This window comes from Cydia strobilella, chromosome 18 (genome assembly GCF_947568885.1).
Source record: "Cydia strobilella chromosome 18, ilCydStro3.1, whole genome shotgun sequence".
Classification (NCBI taxonomy): Eukaryota; Metazoa; Arthropoda; class Insecta; order Lepidoptera; family Tortricidae; genus Cydia; species Cydia strobilella.
In genome coordinates this window covers 5,467,346-5,489,793 of record NC_086058.1, presented here as the reverse complement: position 1 = coordinate 5,489,793, position 22,448 = coordinate 5,467,346, and the positions used below count along the sequence as shown (strand labels likewise).

The 22,448-nt window shown below is 37.1% G+C and overlaps 1 protein-coding gene across 1 annotated transcript; it reads left to right on the top strand.

Annotated features, from left to right (window-relative positions):
* The first annotated feature begins 2,839 nt into the window (after positions 1-2,839).
* Positions 2,840-22,229, top strand: LOC134749419 (proton-coupled folate transporter-like). Its single transcript, XM_063684342.1, has 5 exons — positions 2,840-4,150; positions 9,271-9,372; positions 17,750-17,971; positions 21,022-21,178; positions 22,104-22,229. The coding sequence occupies exons 1-5, from the start codon at positions 3,184-3,186 to the stop codon at positions 22,210-22,212; spliced, it is 1,557 nt and encodes a 518-aa protein (XP_063540412.1). The 5' UTR covers positions 2,840-3,183; the 3' UTR covers positions 22,213-22,229.
* Positions 22,230-22,448: the final 219 nt, after the last annotated feature.

The window sequence follows — 22,448 nt, the reverse complement described above, 5'->3', positions numbered from 1 at the left end:
GTTAATTTTTCCACTTAATTCTAGTTTTAGTTATTAGATATGTTTCCAATATGATCCTGATCAGTCAGTGTCAAAAGTGACGTTTTTGGTTTAAGAAATGTCACTTTTTAAAACTAGAATTTGGCTGTAAGTTCTCGTGCGTCTCGCCCTCGACAATATCGTAAGGACAAGGACGAGTAACGATACCTGGGTCAAAATTCCTTTCGTTGTCTTGTTTATTATCCCCAAAAAATGTGACAGTGGAGCTTTTTGTATGGAGTGACATTGATTTTTTAATTTTTAACCGACTTCAAGATTTCAAAAAGAGGAGGTTCTCAATTCGGTTGTTTTTCTTTAACCGACTTCAAGATTTCAAAAAGAGGAGGTTCTCAATTCGGTTGTATGTTTTTTTTGTTACTCCATAACTCCGTCATTTCTGGACCGATTTTGAAAATTCTTTTTTTTTATTGTAAGTATATACATACAGATTGGTCCCGTTTTTTATCAAAACGCAGTTCTCATGATGGGATCCATGAGGAATCGAGGGAACTCCTCAAATGTTAAAGGCATACTTATAGTGATTTTAGTATTTTCATCAACAAATCAAGCACTTACATTTAAAAAAGTGACATTTGATGAAGTGGAACTGCTGATGATGATCAGAATGGAACACTTTAATGACGCATAGTTTACGTTTGGCGATTTGTCCTCTTCTTTATGTTTGTTAAGCAACTTAAGTTTTCAAAACACATTTTTGATTTCTGATGATGGGACCCATGAGGAACCGAGGGAACTCCTCAAATGTGAAAGGCATAAATATAGTGATTTGATATTTGGTTATTTGATTGAAAAAATCCAGCATTTACATTTAAAAAAGTGACATTTGATGAAGTGGAACTGCTGATGATGATCAGAATGGAACTCTTCAATGACACATAGTTCACGTTTGGCGATTTGTTCTCTTCGTTATGGACCCAGACCCGGACCCGGACCCGGACACTAGAAAAGTGGGCTAGGTGGGTGGGTGCTATTGAACTGCGATTCTCACAGAACAGAACTGCTATCAGAAAAGTAGGTTAGGTTAGGTTAGAACTGCGACTCTTACAAAAACTAAATGCTATCAGAAAAGTGGGTTAGGTTAGGTTAGAATTGCGACCCTTACAAAAACGAAATGCTACTAGAAAAGTGGGTGGTTTTACGTCCTTTTCTACATAATTAGGCAAAAGATGCTGTCTTTTTCATTTCATTGTCTGGAATCTAAGAGTGCACCATCAACAATAAGTAAACTTTCAGCGGCATCCCCCATTGAATTCGATTTTTTTTTCTTAAAAATTATGTTCGTGTGAATTTATTCGATAAAAGACAAAAACACAAGCGTGACAGAGTGGTCAGAAACAAGACAACGAAAAAAATTTCGACCCACCTAATTAAATAGCATGATTTAAATATCATTCTAATATCAGTGTACGTTCGAATTGGCCTGTGTTTCAAAGCCAGCGTTTTAGTAATCACATTGAGGAAGAAAGATTCCATTATCTTTTTCCGAATCGAGATTATTTTACGAGCGATGCATACCCGATACTCACAAAATAAATAGTTTGGATACATTACAGCATTTATGAACTCACAAAAGGTCAATAGCATGTACTGCAGGTGGACAACCTCCAAATATCGAGAATATGTAAACTAAATATAGTCGACGCCAAAGTTATGTTTACACTTTTTCAACTTACTCCTTTATAATAGGGCGAAAAATTTACTTAAACATAAAAAAAATAGAAATTGAAAGTATAAGGACTTTGAAGGTTCTTCAAATGTTTAAAAATATTTTTAAAGTATTTAATTAATGCTGTCCGGTTTAGAAAATACTTTATGATTGTTGTTGCTTGCGAGAATGTTTGCGTCCCGCATTTAACGTTAAGGTATATTATATAGATTTCGGTTAAAACAGTTAAATTTAGGTACGTAACTCCTACCGTAATATTACTGACGACCGTGTTAAATAACCTAATATGTAGATACGAGTACAACGCTTCCAAACGAAATGAGTATGTTTTAAAAAGTAAATGCGATAACAAATCACCGTTCATAATGACATTAAGCTCAATAGTTTAAACAACTGTCACAAATTTAATGCGTATTTAATGAAGCAAACAACCTAACGTAGTATAAAAATGGGCAAGTTGTTCGCTTCATTAAATACCTATTAAAATCTTAAAAGATACACCCGATGGCTGCCATTAATTTTTTTTATTTTTTATTTATTTATCTCAAAGTACAACACAACAATTTTCTTATAATTATATTCCTCGGCAAACTGCGATTGCAGTTTGTTGGCGAGATCGCGCTCATTTTTACATTTTAAACATTATACGCTTACGACGCATAGTATATTTTATTTTGAACTCATCATCTTCCTCGCGTTGTCCCGGCATTTTGCCACGGCTTATCGGAGCCTGGGTCCGCTTGGCAACTCATCCCAAGAATTGGCGTAGGCACTAGATTTTACGAAAGCGACTACTATCTGACCTTCCAACCCAGAGGGTAAACTAGGCCTTATTGGGATTATTCCGGTTTCCTCACGATATTTTCCTTCACCGAAAAGCGACTGCATATTTTCTATGTATATAAATATATATTTCTGTATTTATAACAATATATTATAATTATATATATTGTCGTCTAGAGCCTTATTGACAGGCCTTATTGAGCTTACTACTGTTGGACTAGGTCAATCTGTGTAAGTGTTGGGTACGGAACCCTAAAAACGATGAAGCGCTTCGAGATAAGGTAGGTGTGCCCTTGTGCTTCGCTGTGCTCGTCTTGGCATCCAGATGAAAGTGAGATAAACGCAAAAGTAACGAACGAAACAATATTGTGTTGCGTGTTTAAATAATTGCAGTTACGCGTAGCGTTATCAAGAAAAACTTAAGTTGATGAGTAACGTAGTGAATAAATAAGCAGTAAGAGACCGCGTTATCGGAGTCAGGGATGCAGCAGCGCCCGCGACGCTTTCGTAACCGCGGCTCAATCTTACATTAAATTTACAACTCAGGTTTTTCGGAAACGACAGTTCAAAAGAACACGGATTAACGCGCCGTAGTCATACGCGCAGCGGCGCGCCATCAGTACATCAAGTGTGTGAACCAAATATTAAACGACTCTCACTTTTACTTCCAATTCGAATGCCACAAGGCCGGCGACATGAGCGACATGCGCTGGGGCGAACTTACGAACTCTAAAACAGTACTCACGGGAGGAAACCTAAGGAGGACATGGACAGAAAAATCCAAAGGAATATTGAAGGATATTAAGAATTTCTGGAGAGAAGTCACAGTTGAACCATGTTTATTTACTTACATGCTTTGTACAGCGCTCTCATCGTTCGCCGTACAGAATATGCATTTGGAAAAATCTTGCAGAGTCAACTTAAATTATGGGACTGAAATTTGTGACAGGATCAGGCAACGGAACGTAACAGGATTGGATGAACAAATGAAAAATATTGAGACATTAGTAGCTCAAGTGGTTGCTTGGAAATTCCCGCTTCAGACTGCTATTCCTGCGGTAATGGTGCTTTTTGTTGGAGCATGGAGTGATAAAAACAAGAAAAGGAAGATTTGTATATTATTTCCCATGATCGGAGAGATCATTGCTAACAGCGGGCTGCTTTTGGCAACTTATTATTTTCATGAAGTATCTCTTACGGCGACGGTGCTTATCGAAGCACTTCCCGCAGCGTTTACTGGAAGTTATATAATTATATTTATGGGCATGTACAGTTTCATCGCAGACAGGACGTCTGTGGAGAGCAGGACTTTCCGTCTAGGGCTTGTATCGATTTGTATTAGCTTAGGGACTCCAGTAGGGACTGTGCTAAGTGGAGTGTTACTAAGAATTCTGGGGTATTATGGCATATTTTCGCTGCTCCTTGTGCTGCACAGTGGGTCCTTTTTGTATGGTGTTTTGAAACTTGAGGACGTTGTCTCTCCAGAAGACGATAGGGGTGAAGGTTGTAATAATGATAACAAGTTTAAAAAGGCAATAACTGAAGTATTGGGGCTTGTTGTTAGTACATTGATGGTGGCGTTTAAACCGAGATCATCTGGAGGACGTTTGGAGATATTTCTGATCCTTGGACTGTACATCATTATGGTCGGCCCATTATACGGTAAGTGAATTCAATAATCCGTTAAAGCAAGGAATTTTAAATACGAGTTTTCCTAAATTTTTTTAGCGAACAAGTTGCTCAGCTGTACGTACAATACCTACGTACTTAAGCATGATAATTCGAAAATTTTGATTACCATGATCGTTTTATTTTATTTTATGGAGCAAAATAATTTGGTTAAGTAGCTTTGTATAAACAACACTAAGATGTCGTCTTTTCGCGCTAAGGTAATAATAATAAATAAAAATTGGCATAGAAGTATGATATTAAAATTTCCCAAATAAATCTATTCGGGGAATTTGGCTAAAAAATTATATGACTTTAATTTTGGATAAAATTGGTGGTTTAATCTACGTAAACTAAGCGTTTTGACATAATTTGTTTCCTAATTTTTTTTTGAATCCACTAAATAACCAGAATAGCGTAAAGCCTGACCAGTAATATATGATCATTGTCAAGAGGGCGCTGTTGTTGTGCATGTATAGGGTGACAGTTCAGTATAGGTTAAGGTTATAGTATAGGTTTTCACGGAAGACCAGCGTCGGGGACCTCAAAGGTTCCTTGACATGAAGACCAACCACAACGTCTGAGTGGAGACCATTTCAGGAACGCTTTATAACCAGCAATCTATGTCAGCGTCATTAGTTAAGTTTAAATTAAGCGTTTCTGAATAAAGCATCTTCTATTCTATTCTATTCTATTCTATTCTATAGTATGAAAAAATTAGTTCCAGTGAAATTCCGCAACATGGCGCGTGATCATATATTCCTTTTCAGGCTTTACATATTTCATTATTATGATATACCATCGTGCTTGTCTTGTGATAGAGCTAGAACTTCTACTCGTCATCATTTATCAATAATTTACTTAATTAATCTTTCGAGTATTATGGCATATGTCACATATGTGTCACTGTTGCATACCTGCCAATATTGTATTTATACAGGTGGGTAGAATACATTATGGGGCGTTTAAAATAAACATCACCTATGTGACATCAGTCCTAAGGACATTATTGATGTTGACGAACTGACTTTGAACTGCTCAGATAGTTATAGGATCCTGAATTGTTGATACCTGAGATACCTGTCATTATGACGGTGATGAACATACCATCGTTGACTGATCTTGCCTAAACCATGTTGCTACGAGATAAGGCCTACAATTGGTCATTCAAGTGTGTTACTGCTAGAATAATCGGTCTAAGTCACTGTACACTTTTAGTACTTTGTCACAGTAACTTGTAATATAACTTGGTTATCATTTTATCCTCGTAAGGCCTACAGTTCTACCCGTAGTACTATATAATTACTACAATGTAATTTAAATCACTTGCAATTGGAATAGAGTTCCATTTCTTTTGAGTTTTTAGTTTTTAAAACAAAAGCGGTTGTGTATCCTTTATTATTTATTTTAAATTGAACTGGTATTATTTTGTATGATGGGCCTTAAGAGGCCATAGTACTTTGTCAACTGTAAACTCATGGACAAATTTAGAGGAACTCAAAAAATAGGTTTAATTACTGGATTACAGCAATGGTAATTTCAAAATTAGTTATTTATTTTATTTTTTTGCGTTCCTCTAATTTGTCCATAAGTGTACATGTGTCGTGCTTTACCTTTTATAGACAACTCTCGTTTCCTGATATAGGTTTTCTAACATGAAATTATCTTACTTATCATTATTTATATTGCAATAGATTAAGTAAATCAATATTATTAATAAGAATAAGAATAAGCGCCGATCACTTACCGACTTCGGTGGCGTTGCTGGGCTCCGGTCTTACGCAGCGTACTATGTAGGCGAACAACACGCGAACGCGAAGAGAAGCGATGCGGCGCGGGGTGAATCAATCGTTTGATATGGAATAAAACTATGAAAACGGATTATATCGCGTATATTGAATTTATAATACATCCCGACGTTTCGAACCCTTTACAGTGTTCGTGGTCAACGGGTGACGTTTTCATAGTTTTATTTCATGAGTAACTATCGCGGTAACCGAAGACAATCCTTTGATACCTATAGCAGTGTCCTACGTGGGCGATCTCGTTGCGAACACGAACGCCGTGGGCCCGCCGCGTCGCGCCGCGCCGCTTCGCTTCGCGTTCGCGAGTTGTTCGCTTACGTAAGACGCTGCGTTAGAGGCAGACGAACTCTTGATTTGTTTATGACAACCTTCTTTAAGATTTTTCCTCAAATGTTAAATATCTTCCCTTTCTAGTTAACTTGCATGACATACAAATGTATAACTGGCCCCTATTTCACCACGGTGACAGGTGCGACAATGTTGGTGGCAAACTAACACATTACCGTAGCCTATGGAGGCCTGTGACGTCAGTAACACCGATGTCGCAATACCAACCTAGCCTAGTGCGGAGACTCCTCCTGGAATCTCCGAATGTCAAGTCATGTATGCACAAACTCTTATCAGAAACTTAAACAGATGCTACATCTTTATGCTTTCTGTGCAATAAAAATATGTTTTATCTTTTTATCTTATGTGCATTGTTCTCGGTTTGCTGTCAATTTACGAGAATGTACCTACTAAGGCAACGCTGATAACTGACCTTACATAAGGTCATTTAGAGATCATACAACAAAAAGAGGCATATCTTTTATGAAAATATAATCTCAAGTGCATTGTTTCGGTTTGCTGTCAATTTACGAGAATGTACCTACAAAGGCAACACTGATCTCTAACTGACCTTACATAAGGCCAGTTAGAGATCATACAACAAAAAGAGGCATATATTTTATGAAAATATAAATTTTATAAATGTTTTAAGGTTTACGAAATCGTTCAAGCTTTTCAATCTCGTATCCAATTAGGGTCACGCAGCAAGCGTCATACAAAGGTGCGACAAAAATCAAAAATGGTTCAAAATTTAGAAATTTTACATTGAAACCATTGTTTCAAGATAACCATAGCATGTATTTAATAAAAAACTGTTATTTACATATACAGGGTGGCTAAAAAATAAATGAATTCCCGTTGCCAGGGAGGTTTTGGGATTATATAATAATAAAACGTTTATTTATTTAGATAACAAGATCCATTTTACTGAGAAACTTATATTATGGTACCAACTAAGAAACCGCGAAAAAATTTTTTACCCTCCATAGAAAATGGACCAGCCAAAATGTCTGAAACAGCCAAAAAATTTTTCTCGATTTCGGGGTTGGTCCCATAATAAAAGTTTCTCAGTACAATCGCGAAACCTCCCTGGCAACGGAAATGCACTTATTTTTTAGCCACCGTGTATAAAACATATACATATATTGCATAATAGCGACGAACATGCAAAAATTAAATTAATGGTAGAATAAATCCACTTAACGCTTAAAACTAAGCAATTTTAAAACAGCTTTGGACTAGACTTTTTTTTTCTTTCTAGGCTCCCTAAGCTCTGTTATCGATGGATCAGAGCTTAGAAAAAGCCTGTTCAGAATATCGCTATTTGTGACCTTCCTGGACATTTTTCGCGTATGTAGCAATGGGTATGATCTAATGTCCTTATAGCTTCAGCTGCTTTCTCCTGATTCCTTCCCCTATTGACAACAGTGCATGGCTTATAATAGCAGAACCATGCACAAAAATTTTGTACACAGATTCTGGAATATAATACAAATGCAAATTCAGTGCAAATATTCCAAACTTATCAGAGTTAGTTTTGTATATCAAACATACCTTTATCTTGAATATCTACTGCAGTTTTAGATGACAAAGATGCACTTGAACGAGTATTGCATAAAAACAACACGTGGAAAATTGCGTAAAAGTCTGATAAGGAGATTGCAAGTAAAGATAGTTATACTTTCGAGGGTGATAACTGAATGACGGTAATTAGTAGATTATTTTTTTTATACCTACGTTAATTCGCAACTCGTGTCGATTTAAAACTCTCTTCGGTCGTGTTTTAAAATTCGCCAATCGTTGCGAATTTCCTATTTTTCGCACTTGTATCGTAAATAACTATTAGAAAATCGTATCAAAGAAGACATGAACTTATCGATTGAAAGGCTGTACAACGATGACTAACTAACTTTATAATGTATAAAGAAAAAAAAAACCGGCCAAGTGCGAGTCGGACTCGCGTTCCATAAGGGTTCCGTACATTACACAATTTAAACAATGTATTTTTAGGGTTCCGTAGCCAAATGGCAAAAAACGGAACCCTTATGGTTTCGTTATGTCTGTCTGTCTGTCCGTCCGTAGGTCACAGCCACTTTTTTCCGAAACTATAAGAACTATACTGATGAAACTTGGTAAGTAGATGTATTCTGTGAACCGCATGAAGATTTTCACACAAAAATAGAAAAAAAAATCTTTTGGGGGTTCCCCATACTTAGAACTGAAACTCAAAATTTTTTTTCATCAAACCATACGTGTGGGGTATGGATAGGTCTTCAAAAATGATATTAAGGTTTCTAATATCATTTTTTTCTAAACTGAATAGATTGCGCGAGAGACACTTCCAACGTGGTAAATGATTATGATTATGATTAAAATGTATGTCCCCCCCCCTGTAACTTCTAAAATAAGAGAATGATAAAACTAAAAAAAAATATATGATGTACATCACCATGCAAACTTCCACCGAAAATTGGTTTGAACGAGATCAAGTAGTTTTTTTTTAATACGTCGTAAACTGCAATTTACCTTTCACTCGCGTTTCACATAAAAAATACATTGTTTAAATTGTATAATGTACGGAACCCTCACGCTTGACTGCACATTTCTAATAGGTTGTCCTGTAATCTATAGATAAAGATCTATTTTGTGTATTTTTTTTCAAAATTTTAGACCCAGTAGTTTCGGAGATAAAGGGGAGAATTGTCATTTTTTGCCTATTTTCTTGAATAACTTCTAAACTGTTTATCCTAAAATTATAAAAATGTCAAAATTGGAATATCGCTCGACATATTACGTAAACATTTATAAAGTATTCACGCGTTACATTGATAACTAAGTAGATAAATAAAACTCGGATAACAAACGAAACAGCCGTGACCTATCCAATACGCCTCTCTATTTGAAAATGTTTCTCAAGAACATAATCGTACCGTTTGATTCATGTCTTAAGACCATTTTCTGAAGGTTATTTCTTTTTTACAGGTGACTCACAAGTGGCCTATCTGTATGCAATACGAAGATTTAATCTCACGGAGGTGGAATACAGCATTTATGGTACCATAAACATCGTCTTGGGACTAGTAGGTGAGTTAAATTAAATACTATTTATAGTGCATTTACGATTGCTGCAATAGGCAAAAAAGGTTTTAATTTTAATGATACGTGAGTGACGTCATTCGCCTTGCACCGCTGTGAAAATGTCATGCAAGCAATTTAATGTCCTCAAAGGTGCCCCTACGTATTTAGATTTACCTAGGGCGCTCTGGTATACAAAATCTTACCTTAATGCGGTGATCAATACCATCATTGGCGCCTCCCTACGTAAAGCCGTGAAGGATATATTTTATGAGGGAAATACCACCACAATCAAATAGTAGATTGTACAACAAACACATAACGCACCATTCTATGAAGTTAAAGTTGTTCGTGTGGCTGTTGGACCGATTGCCCTGGTCTTCGACGAAGATTTTACTTTATGCACTAGAGCATAAAAACCACTTTATGTCGCCTACGCATAACATAAAGATGAACTTTTATAACATGAGAAGTGAAAATGCCGATATACTTAATAACTATAACTTTCTTTCAAATATCCCAACTCCTGACTATCCCCCTTTCTCTCTTGCTCAATTTACTGACAGTGACGTTAAGAAGAACGTATTAGCCATCTCGTCTAATGCCGTTGGAGTCGATAATCTGAGCCGAAACATGATCCTTCCCCTCATTGACCTCATAGCTCCTATTATCACCTGTATCCTCAATAGCTCCATTTCTTCTAATGTTTTCCCGTCGCTTTGGAAAGATGCCGACGTCATTCCTTTGCCTAAAAAATCCAGTCCCTCCGCCTTCTCAGACTACCGTCCTATTTCCATTCTTCCTTTCCTCTCTAAAGTTCTAGAGCGTCTAGTACATCAGCAACTTACTTCTTTTTTGAACAGACACGCGCTCATGAACCCATACCAATCCGGATTCCGTACAGGCCACAGCACAACTACTGCTCTTGTAAAAATTACTGACGATATCCGGGCCGGTATGGATAATCGTAAGATCACGGTATTATCGCTTCTGGATTTCAGTAATGCTTTCAACACGGTTGACTTCGACATCTTGTTAGGCATATTGCGTTCACTTAATGTATCTCCTGCGGTAGTTGACTGGTTTCACAGTTACTTAGTAGGGCGTCGGCAGCGTATAAAGGCGGATTCCTATCGATCTTCGTGGTGCAACACGCTTGCTGGTGTCCCACAGGGCGGCGTGTTGTCTCCTCTTCTTTTTTCTATCTTCATAAACTCTATCACTTCCAATATTTTGTCCTCCTACCACCTTTACGCTGACGACCTTCAAATCTACTCTCAGGGCTCTGTTACCGATCTATCACAGACTATCTGCGCCATGAACACTGACTTGGAGAGTATTTTAAATTGGAGTAAACGTTACGGTCTCAAGGTTAACCCTACTAAAACTCAGGTTATAGTCATAGGTAGCTCAAAGCTCACTGCCCGGATTGATTTAGGTTCTCTACCTGCCATTGTGTTTGACGGTATTCAGATTCCCTACTCTCTCCAGGTAAAGAATCTCGGTGTCATGATGGACCAGAGTCTCTCTTGGGTACCTCAGGTGAATGAGGTTAGCAGGAAAATGTTTGCTGCAACTGCATCACTCCGCAGACTCCGTAATTTCTTGCCTTACGCCACTAAGATTGCGCTAGCTCAATCCCTCTTATTGCCCATATTAGATTATGCCGACATTTGCTATCTGGACCTTACGGAGGACCAGCTGAATAAGCTCGAGCGCCTCCAGAATCTCGGTATAAGGTTTATATTTGGTCTGCGCAAATTTGACCATGTGTCACAGTTCCGTTCTCAGCTCAAGTGGCTTCCTATTCGTCTTCGCCGTGACTCTCATGTTCTCGCCCTTCTCTATGGCATTCTCTTTAACCCCGCTACACCACCTTATCTCAAAGAGCGTTTCAAGTATCTCTCTTCTATCAGATGTTCTCAGACTCATATTCTTGCTTCTCCCTCATCTACTTCTAAATTTTATAATAGCTCTTTTACCTTCAGGGCTGTTCGGCTGTGGAATGCTTTACCAGTAGAATTAAGATTAGCTAAATCTCTCCCCATATTCAAAAATCAGCTAAAACTATACTTTCTATCTCTGCCTTAAGTTGCCATTTTATATATTGTATATATGCTTGTATAAATATATATTATATATATATATATTGTATTGTATATTTATTTGTGTGTTAGGTTTCGTTTTAATACTTATATGTATAAGTAGTAATTGTAGTATGTGTGTTTGTGTTTAATAGTCTCCATATTTAGCTCTTTGCACTACCTGTTGACTTTTGTATGAGTTCTACATTTCCTGCTACCCAAAGGTTGTCTGGAAGAGATCGCTTTTTAGCGATAAGACCGCCTGTTGTTACCTGGTTCTATTTTTTCTTTAAATATTTCTTTGTAGTTTTACATGTATGTAAAATGTATAATTTTGGTGCAATAAAGAATATTTACTTACTTACTTACTTACTTACTTACCTCTGTTGGTAGAATGGTGGGCGGTAATAATAAATAAATCAATCAAAAATAATTTATTGTCCGGCAAAAAAGGCTAGAAAGTTAAATATTATTTACAGTACATATGGTGCTAGTTTCTCGCACTAGTGCGTAAAAGAGCACTTTTCGTGCATATATCGAAAGTTTAAAGGGCCATGTGTACTGTAAAACGTTGTACGATACACGTGCGAATAGGTAATTCGCAACTCGTGTCGATTTAAAACACTCCCTGCGGTCGTGTTTTAATTTATCGCCACTCGTTTAGAATTTCCTCTTTTCCGCACTTGTATCGTAAATAACTATTCCGCGATACCACAGTTTTTTGCTGCGTGCTGCATCACCTGTCCTGTTCTCGTGTAGAATTAATATGATATGAATCTCACTAGATTATTTTTCCTATAAATTCTATTTTTTATTTATTAAGGCGTTAAATAAGATGAAATAATACTCGCATCTCGGGATTAAAATACCTACAAAATTACGCCTACGATTTGTTTACTGATTGACTGAGCCGTGCTGCGGCAGGTCAAGGAAGATGATAATAACTCGTAGAAGCAACAGTGACAATGACAGTGCATTCGATTGGAGATTATTTTTGCATCAATCTTTAAATATGACGCCATTTCCTTATCATTATAGTGTTTTCGTAAACTTATGGCATTTTTATCATCTGATCTTATGGAATGTTTACTACGCATGCAACTCGAAATCAAAGAAACTTAATGGCAATGTATACTTACATAAGTAGTTCTGTGATAATATCAATTGTTCGATTTTTACGTTGGAAGTTTAAGATAAAAAAGTAATTATTGCTAAACACTAAAAGTTATATTGAAAAATTAGTAACTTATATTAAGTAATCACATTTAAATATGTTGTCGGCCCGCAGCTACTCGTACATACTAAAGATACTGGCAGCATTTCCCCTCCGTATTGCAGTTTCAAAATGCGTTGAGAGAGTAGCCGTAGCCGTAGCCGGTCGGTCACCGGTAGCGTCCACTAACCTTAAACATACAAGAACAATTGCTGAGACAATCCACTAAAGCCTTTGTACTTACTAATGTATATTACCTATCCTCGGCTATGTCGGCTCATTGGGTGGACGACATCCGGAAGATTGCGGGTCACTTCTGGATGAGATTAGCTCAGGACCGGGACAAGTGGCGTACTGGAAGAGAGGCATATGCTCAGCAGTGGGCGATAAAGGGCTGATATGATGATGATGATGATTACCTATCCTTGTTTCGTACAATACAGTGTTACTTAAGTACTTACTAAAGCGACTCCAGAATTGGCATCATTGGCATTGGAAACTATTTCTATAAAGGTCAAAAACCAAGACAATCTTGTCAAAAGATTGTTTTGGTTTTTGACATCGTGTACAAAATGTCCATCAAGTCACCTTTACATTTTACACGTCCCATGTGCATGTTAAAAAAGAAAGCAATAAAACATTTGAGTAGGCCTATTTTCTTCACGATATTCACGGTGAAGACACTAGAAATTTTCATAATCTTCTTTGCAAATTTCTTGAACTTCACCGGCTCTTTAATTTTGTTACGCTCGATACTTTCAGCGGAGCAATAAACTTAAAAAAAAACTTTCCCAGAAGAAATTTCAGTGCCCCACCGCAATCTTTACGCTCGATCCTTTGATTAAAACTTTTATTACCTTTGCCAAATTGGATCGTTCTGTAATCGTAGATTCTCTTTTGGACATTGCTTTAAAAAAGTTTTAAAGATCGGACGGACAGACCGTGTGCAATAAGCGACAGTTTTCACATGGCTATCAATAGTTGCAAATAGAACAATGCCCCAAAAGTAAATGCCAATCTCTTATACTTACTTTTACATAGGTACGTATATTTACAGTATGCAGTCTAAGAAATCACTAAATTACTATCTACCACGGTCTTATTATTTTACATATTATAGAGGCATATTTATTTGTCTATAATATGTCTAGCCTAGGTCATAGTAAAATGTTATACATGTTTTGGCAAATAATCAAATATTTATTAATTAAAAATATATTATTATGCACATTTAAACAGTGATTAAACTAAATCTAAACCTAAATTAGCCTGAGGCATTGTTCCCAGGACACTGGCCGCGTTCCCCCTCTGCACAGTGAGGCTGAGCTTCTGCGCAAAAAATGCGCCAGCTCGTAGGTCGCCAGACACCCAGACTAGTTTGGTAGAAATTTCTTTTACTAGTTTTCTGGTGTCCGACGACCAAGGACCGAAAGTTTCAATCGCAAGTGCCGCAAATACATAATTAGTTTTTAGAAATGCATATCATGCATATGCATTTTATTTTTATTTAATAAAATAAATTACCTAAACAGTGTTATATAGAAAGCAACACAGATAATATATCTGTGATTAAAATGAAATAAAACCTACAAAAATATGAGTAAGATTGTTGATGATCGACTGAGCAAATCTGTCACATTCAATAATAATCTTATACCTTGAAACGAGCAATTCTTGTATATATTTACGCGCATTTTTGTTTTTTTTGTATGTTTTCCGACCAAAGCTAGGTCTCCTAGATATGTATATATACCTTGAAACGAGCAATTCTTGTATATATTTACGCGCATTTTTGTTTTTTTTGTATGTTTTCCGACCAAAGCTAGGTCTCCTAGATATGTATATATACCTTGAAACGAGCAATTCTTGTATATATTTACGCGCATTTTTGTTTTTTTTGTATGTTTTCCGACCAAAGCTAGGTCTCCTAGATATGTATATATACCTTGAAACGAGCAATTCTTGTATATATTTACGCGCATTTTTGTTTTTTTTGTATGTTTTCCGACCAAAGCTAGGTCTCCTAGATATGTATATATACCTTGAAACGAGCAATTCTTGTATACCTATATATATATATATATATATATATATTTCGGTGATCTCGGAAACGGCTCTAACGATTTCGATGAAATTTGCTGTATGTGGGTTTTCGGGGGCGAAAAAACGATTTAGCTAGGTCTTATCTCTGGAAAAACGCGCATTTTTGAGTTTTTGTATGTAAGCTCGGTCTCTATATACAACAATGCCATGCATCTTATTAGGTACCTACGCTACAGCAAAATATGACAATCTATCACTGGCATCGCTAGATTAGCTAGCCATTCGCTAGCGACGAATATGATCGCCAAATAATAAAAGCAAACATTAAAGGAAACCAAATTTGCCTGCTAAATGAATTACCTATGTAAAATAATAAAACAAATTTTATTCGTTAAAATAATCTTTTGAAACTAGTAAACTATGTACAATGGTAAATAAAACGACACGAAACGTGACGTTCGTACGCATTGTTATCAGTTGTTTTGAAACTGTTTTTTTAATACAATTGCTCAAAAAGTGCTACTTTTCGTGGCTGTTTAGCGCGCGAAAAGTTGGTTTTCGTGAACTAGTGCTTTTTACTTTTCCAATTTTTTAAAATTTTTACTTGTTCCAATTCATGACTACTTATTGATGAGTGTTAATATTAGTTTCATTGGGAGTTGAAACTCTAGGTCCATGGGGTCCCAGCGCGCATAAGTTGTTTGCAGAAATCGCGAAGCGTCTGGTTGACGTAACTGGTGACCGAGGAGCTGGCGGCTTTCTCGCACAACGTATCAGCATTGCGATACAGCGGGGAAATGCCGCCAGCATCCTTGGTACAATGCCTCAAGGACCTATTTTAGATTTAAGCTAGTTATTAATTTCGTTTACGTAGTACCACTGTATATATCTTGTAGTTTCATTTAAACGTCGTAATCAACATAAAAACCTACTTTTAATGTAAGAATACGAAAAATATGCATATTTCATATTTTATTACTTACCTCTTTATCATTATAAGTATTATAACACGTTTATTTTTTAATGTTAAAAAACCGTTCTTAATAAGTCCTCTGAATGGAACGGAACGCCTGTCAAAGAAGAGGCATATTTTCTTACTGCAAGAATGTTTTAAGTTTTAAGTTTCCAAAGGCAACATTCGATATTGTTTTTATAAATAATCGTAAATAACGATATTTAGGTAATAATAGTACTTACAATGTTTTAATATTTACAATTGTTTCTGTCTTATAGAACATGCCATGAACATGCTTTAAAAAAAAACTTTCATTAAAGTGGGTTCAATAATAATAACAAAATCTATTCTAATCGAATAAAAGCTAGAAAAACACATCTTCATAATGTCAATGTCAATGATGTCACAGAATTAATAATATAAAAGTTTCGAATTCCATTCCTTACTTGTTGCTTTTCTTATTTTTTCGCAACTGTATTAAAAAACGTCGTTCGATACACGTGTGGAAATGTAATTCTTCACTCGTCCCGAGTCTTGCCACGAGCCGTAGGCTCGTGGCAAGATATCTCAGTACTCGTGAAGTAATGACATGCTTTCCGCACTAGCATCGAAATGTACTATTCTTTCATTCATAAAAATATAATTATATTATCGATGCATACGAATACCATATCAACATTATCAACCTAGTCTTGACCTTAACCATGTCGAAATTAAACGTAAATAATTCATAATTTATTGCTTATTATCATGTGGTACAAAACAGATGTTACATTAGGGTACGTTCACACATGAACCCTGTTAGGGCACAGCAAGTATTTCTTAAAACCAGTTAAAACTAAACTATAACTAGGTACATAAATTAAAATTAACGCATTTATATCAATAACGCATATATATTATTTTACATTTAAATAATTACTCATTACATTGAAATAATGACATTACTATTTATTAATACATAGTTACAACAAGTAAATATTTTAAACAACACTTAAAATAGGTATATAAAAACGAAATATAAAATACCTCCCGAAAGCCACCTTCTGGAATTACCATTGACAATATTATTTACATCTATGTTGACAATATTTATAATGTTTGGAATAAATTGGAATGGGAATTGGAATGAAGGAAGGAACAGTATTAATAGTATCTGGACTGCAAAGCACGTATCTAATGCAAAACGTGTAAATAATTAAAGTTACACCATTCAAAGAGAATTAAGTAGACATAGAATACCCACTCGATACATCAGTTTTGTTACCCAAAAGACCATTTTTATTATGTAATTGACAGTGTATGAGTAATACCATAGAGTAACTTATACTAGAGCGGTACTGTCATAGTAAATTTTGTAACCCCAGTAAATTCACTGCCATCTGTCGACACACTTTAAAACTAAAAATGAAGATTTATAAAAATACGATAGAATGTATTTAAATATAGATAAATGACTTTTTTTATTTGCATTAATTATTTTTATGATTTTGACCCATGTTCTTTCACTGATATGCTTTAAAATTGTTAAATAACAAACGAAACCGTCAACGCTATCTATACGACTGTAGGCCAAAACTAGTAGCGCCCTCTGAACGAGAATCAAATTTTCTTGATTTTCGAGGCACGTTTTTTCCTTAGACTGTGTCCATCTATTACGGAGTTATATCTATCTTTGGTAATAACGAATAGAAATCTATCTATCTATCTATCTATTATTTTCGTAGTAGAGGAATTATCAGTACTGCTACTCGAAAATAGATGTCGCAACGAACGGAAAGTAATAACGATTTTCAGCTAATATTATAACCGGATTAACCGGAACTCCATTTTCCAGTCCTTCTGCTTATAATATTAGTTGTAAATTGTTTAGCAATACACTTTTCTTCAGTCGCGACACAAGTGACATCTAGTAGTGTCGAGTCAGTACTGATAATTCCGCTATTTGACGCTAGATGTCAACTACGAAAATAATAGTCTTTTTGATAACAAAACTGATGTATGGAGTGAGCACTCTATGTCTACTTAATTCTTTTTGGTTACACTGAATGATTGCGAACAATGACCAATTTTCTATATTGTCTTTTTCAGGTACGTTCTTCTGCATATCAGTTCTCAGCAAAAAATTCCAAGTAGAGGACAGCATTATAGGCAGCCTGGCAGGAGTGAGCAGGATAGCCGCATGTTTCGTTTTCGCTTTCGCGCCTACGAGGCAGTGGTACTACTCTGCCCCCGTGTTCAACATCTTCAGTTCTTGTGGTCTGACCGCCATACGGTCCATCGCTACTAAAAGCGTGCCTGGTCAGGAAGTTGGTAAGTTAAAGCGAGATAGCATTATAGGTGGCTTGGCAGGAGTGAGCAGGATAGCTTCATGCTTCGTGTTCGCTTTGTCGCCTACGAGGGAGTGGTGCTACTCTATGCCCGTGTTCAATATCTTCAGTTCTTGTGTTCTGACCGCTATACGGTCGATTGCCACTAAAAGCGCGGAGTAGTCAGGGAGTTAATAAGTTAAAGCGAGACAGCGTTATAAGTGCATTGGCAGGAATGAGCAGGATAGCTGAATGATTTATATTCGCTATTGTACCTACATCTACTGGGCTCCCGTCTCGACAATGTCGTCCATGTCTTGGGAAGTAAAAAACTTAAACAAGTGCGAATCGGATTCGCCCACCGAGTGTTCCGTACTTTTTAGTATTTGTTGTTATAGCGGCAGCAGAAACACATCATCTGTGAAAATTACAACTGTCTAGCTATCACGGTTCATGAGATACAGCCTCGTGACAGACAGCGGAGTCTTTGTAATAGGGTCTCGTTTTTAGGGTTCCGTACCTAAAGGGTAAAAACGGGACCCTATTACTAAGACTAGTCCGCTGTCCGTCTGTCTGTCACCAGGCTGTATTTCATGAACCGTGATAGCTAGACAGTTGTAATTTTCACAGATGATGTATTTCTGCTGCCGCTATAACAACAAATACTAGAAACAAAATAAAATAAATATTTAAGTGGGGCTTCCATACAACAAAACTGATTTTTTGCCGTTTTTGAGCGTAATGGTACGGAACCCTTCGTGCGCGAGTCTGACTCGCACTTGACCGGTTTTTACCCTTTGGGTACGGAACCCTAAAAAGAAACATAGATTGCTTCTCTGACTAGTCATCATGTTGTTAATATTTACATTTAGGTATTATCTAATTCAAATAACGCAAGTAACGCGTAGCCATTGTTGTGTTTTTGTGACAATTTATTTACAGTTGAGAAATGTAGATCAATCAAAATAATATGTACAGACACAATAGACATACATTAAAAGAACATAGTGAAAATAAAGTGTCACGAAATGGCCCCATCTCAGCATACTGCTCGCGACTTCCAGCGCTGATCTTCCGATGAGACCATCAGGTGAGAATCACGGAAGGTAACAGACAAAAGGAAAGCAACATAAAAGAAAGAGACAAAATATGGCGAAAATAATTAACTTCGTATCAAAGCATGCAAAGTTTTAAATTAAGGGTCCCCGGCAGGCTCAGTTCTCCATACAAACGTAGTTACGCTCTCGTTTTTAAACGACTAGCTAGATTGTTCTGAAACTTTGTACTTACAATGGGATAAAGTATATCTAGGTCTGTAATTATTTTATGTAGCTTTAGATATCATAGTAAATAAATACAGTGAATTTAAGTTGTTCATACAAAAATTGTTTTTGATCTATTTCGTTTGTTTTATACACTAGAGCTATACAAACTAATTACAGACCTAGATATACCTCATGTCAAAGGCAAATTATGTATGTGAGAACGAAACTGTCGTCTGTATAGGAAGGTGAAATTCGGCCGATCTTGCCGGGGAACTCTTAAAGGAAAAATCTCAGCACAGCCTCAGTAGCTCAGTTGGTTAAGACTGTTAAGCGCGATAGGACCGTGTTCCTAAAGGTCGTAAGTTCAAATCTTCCCGTCCCGAAGCAATAAAAAAAATCCTTTGTTTAAAAAAAATGTCCGTATCAGTGCAAACTTAGCTTAGACGGACTCGACCTTCAACTCTCTTTCACACTGGACACTCTATAACCATTAGCTCTATGACAGCAGTGCAATACTCATCTAACGGAACATGACATAACAGTGCATCACAGAAATATTACGTAACAACATTGACATACTTATAACGACATCGCTTTGCCGAATCTCATTAGTCGTTAATCGCTATCCGTTGGCGTATTGTTCATTGGTATTTTTTTTAAATTACCTATGTACTAAATCGAAATATTTTTTCGGCTAGGTGTTCGATTCTAAAAGTACATAAAATCTATTAAAGTAACCACACGGTAATTTTAGCTTTCAAGTACTATACAAATATTTAGTTGGTATTGGTATTCCATTCGTTGTGACATTTTCTTACATTCATTTCCTTTTTCCGACCACCGTCCTGGCAAATGACCAAAATTACCAATTTGTCAGGAAATTTCCTAACGGCTGGTAACCATAATCACAACGCGAAGTCAGCGACAGCAGTGAAGGTGACGTTGATAAAATGAGCGACGTTCTCTTTCGCATTACTACCGCGAGGATGACCTTCCGTCACTCATTTTATCGAGGAAATTGACAGATACAGCGACGGCAACAACGACGCTGCAACCATACTGTTAGTGGCCCTTAGGCCACTCCACACTAGGGTCCCCCGAGCGTCGGCATCTAATCAACTCTATGGAGCCCATAGACATAGTATATACTATATACAAGTAGTTATAGACGCGCCACCAAAGGACCGAAGTAAGAGAGAGAATATTCATATAAATATACTACGCAATTTATCCGGTTTGCATGTCCAATGTCTTTTCTCTTTCACTCTTATAAATTTCGGTATTTCGTCATAGCCTCCTTGCTATGATGCCCACATGATGCCATAACCCAACCATAAAAAAATGCCCGGTCGGTGATAAAGACTTAGCATGGCACTATTTTCTCTTTCCTCTTATAGGAATCGCATTAAGACTATCTTTCTCTATCAAAGAGTGTCAGGCCCTTGATGGAGCCAGTTGCGCCAACGTTGCGTCGAGCAGCAGCCATAGAGTTGACTAGACGCCAATGCTCGAGAAACGCTAGTGTGGGGTGGCTCTTATGCAGCTGCAGTTGACATCTAAACGTCACCTTGATGCGGGCTGTACACACTCGTCAAGAGACCCCGAGACAGGCCGCGAACGAGTGTGTACATGCTGCTCACCATCTCGTCTCGCTCTTCCTTGTCTCGTCTCGCGCTTCTCCGATTGGATCGGAGCGGTGCCGAGACTCGGCGAGAAGCTCTCAACAAGTGTGTACAGCCGACTGATCATTTCACAGCATAAATATATTTGTAATTTACTTTTTCCACAGCAAAACTGAGCTCGCTAATAGGAGTGACAGAAGCCATCGCGCCGTCCATCTACATGCCTACCTCCAGCCTTATCTATATCAACTCCATGGACACCTTTCCTGGGGCATTTTACCTTTTTGATGCGGCAGTGACGGTCGTCGCACTCGGACTATTTGTGTAAGTACCAGGACTGACGCTTTTCTATAGAAATTTCTATAGAAATCTCTTTGTGCTGCAAAAACGGTCATAATACCGCATTAAAGACCATTGGTGTTCATTAGACTACAAAAACTAAAGGGGGCCCACCCATTACCAGTCCGCCGGACGATATCGGCCTGTCAGTTCGGAACCGTCAAATTTTTATTCTAACTGACAGGGTGATATCGTCCGGCGGACTAGTAATGAGAGGGCTCCTTAAGGCCAATGAAAATTTTGTTCTACATCTGGTAGGCAACCTAAACTAATGTCATTTAACCCGTTCTTCTTCTTCCTCATTTCCTCGTGAGTGTCACGGCCACATGAGGTCGTGGCTTTACCAAGGTTCCAAATCGCATGATTTTCCTCCTTCCTGGTAACGTATGTAGAAATCTTTATTAAGCTCAATATCCCTTAGTAGGCTCTAGACGACGATAATACACCTACCTATAGTTATATATAAATATTTATATACATAGGAAACATCAATAACTCGGAAACAAATATTTGTGATACACACACAAATAAATGCCCTTACCGGGATTCGAACCGGGTCCTCCTGCTTTGTAGGCAGGGTCACAACCGAAGAGGCTAGAAGGCCGTCATAATCATAATATCATGATTGTGTTCACTATAATTCACTGGTATCTGTTTAAGTTCCTCTACTATTCCTAATTTGGAATGTGATTTTTAATGAGTCGCTTAACTTTAAGCTCGGGATAATCCATCTGTAGGACTATGCGATCATGGTAATAAGAAAAGGTAATTAGCCTACTAGGGTAGATATTTGCTGAGAGGGTCGAATGGATTTACCTGAGTTTGAAGTTAAGCGACACAATTGTTGTTAGATTGCTAAGAAATTAAATAAATAAAACAACTATTAGATCTTATCGTCTGCTTTTTTCAGAGTAATATACATACTGGTGAAGCGGAGACAACGGAATAGGGTCATCAACCCAGCGAGGAAAGAACAATTTGCAAGAGACAATCCTGATCTTGAAGTTTCTAGAATTTAATTTTTATAGAAATATTTCAAAGTGGGTGTTATAAAGACGACTGTATCTTTCTATGTGCAATAACTATTTAAATAGAAGGGACCCACTGACTATCAGTCCGCCGGACGATATCGGCCTGTCGGTTGTTCGGAACTGTCAAATTTTTGTTCTAACTGACAGGCCAATATCGTCCGGCGGACTTATAGTCAGTGGGCCCATTTAGAGATTGTCACTGCAACAAATCATTTTTTTTCAGT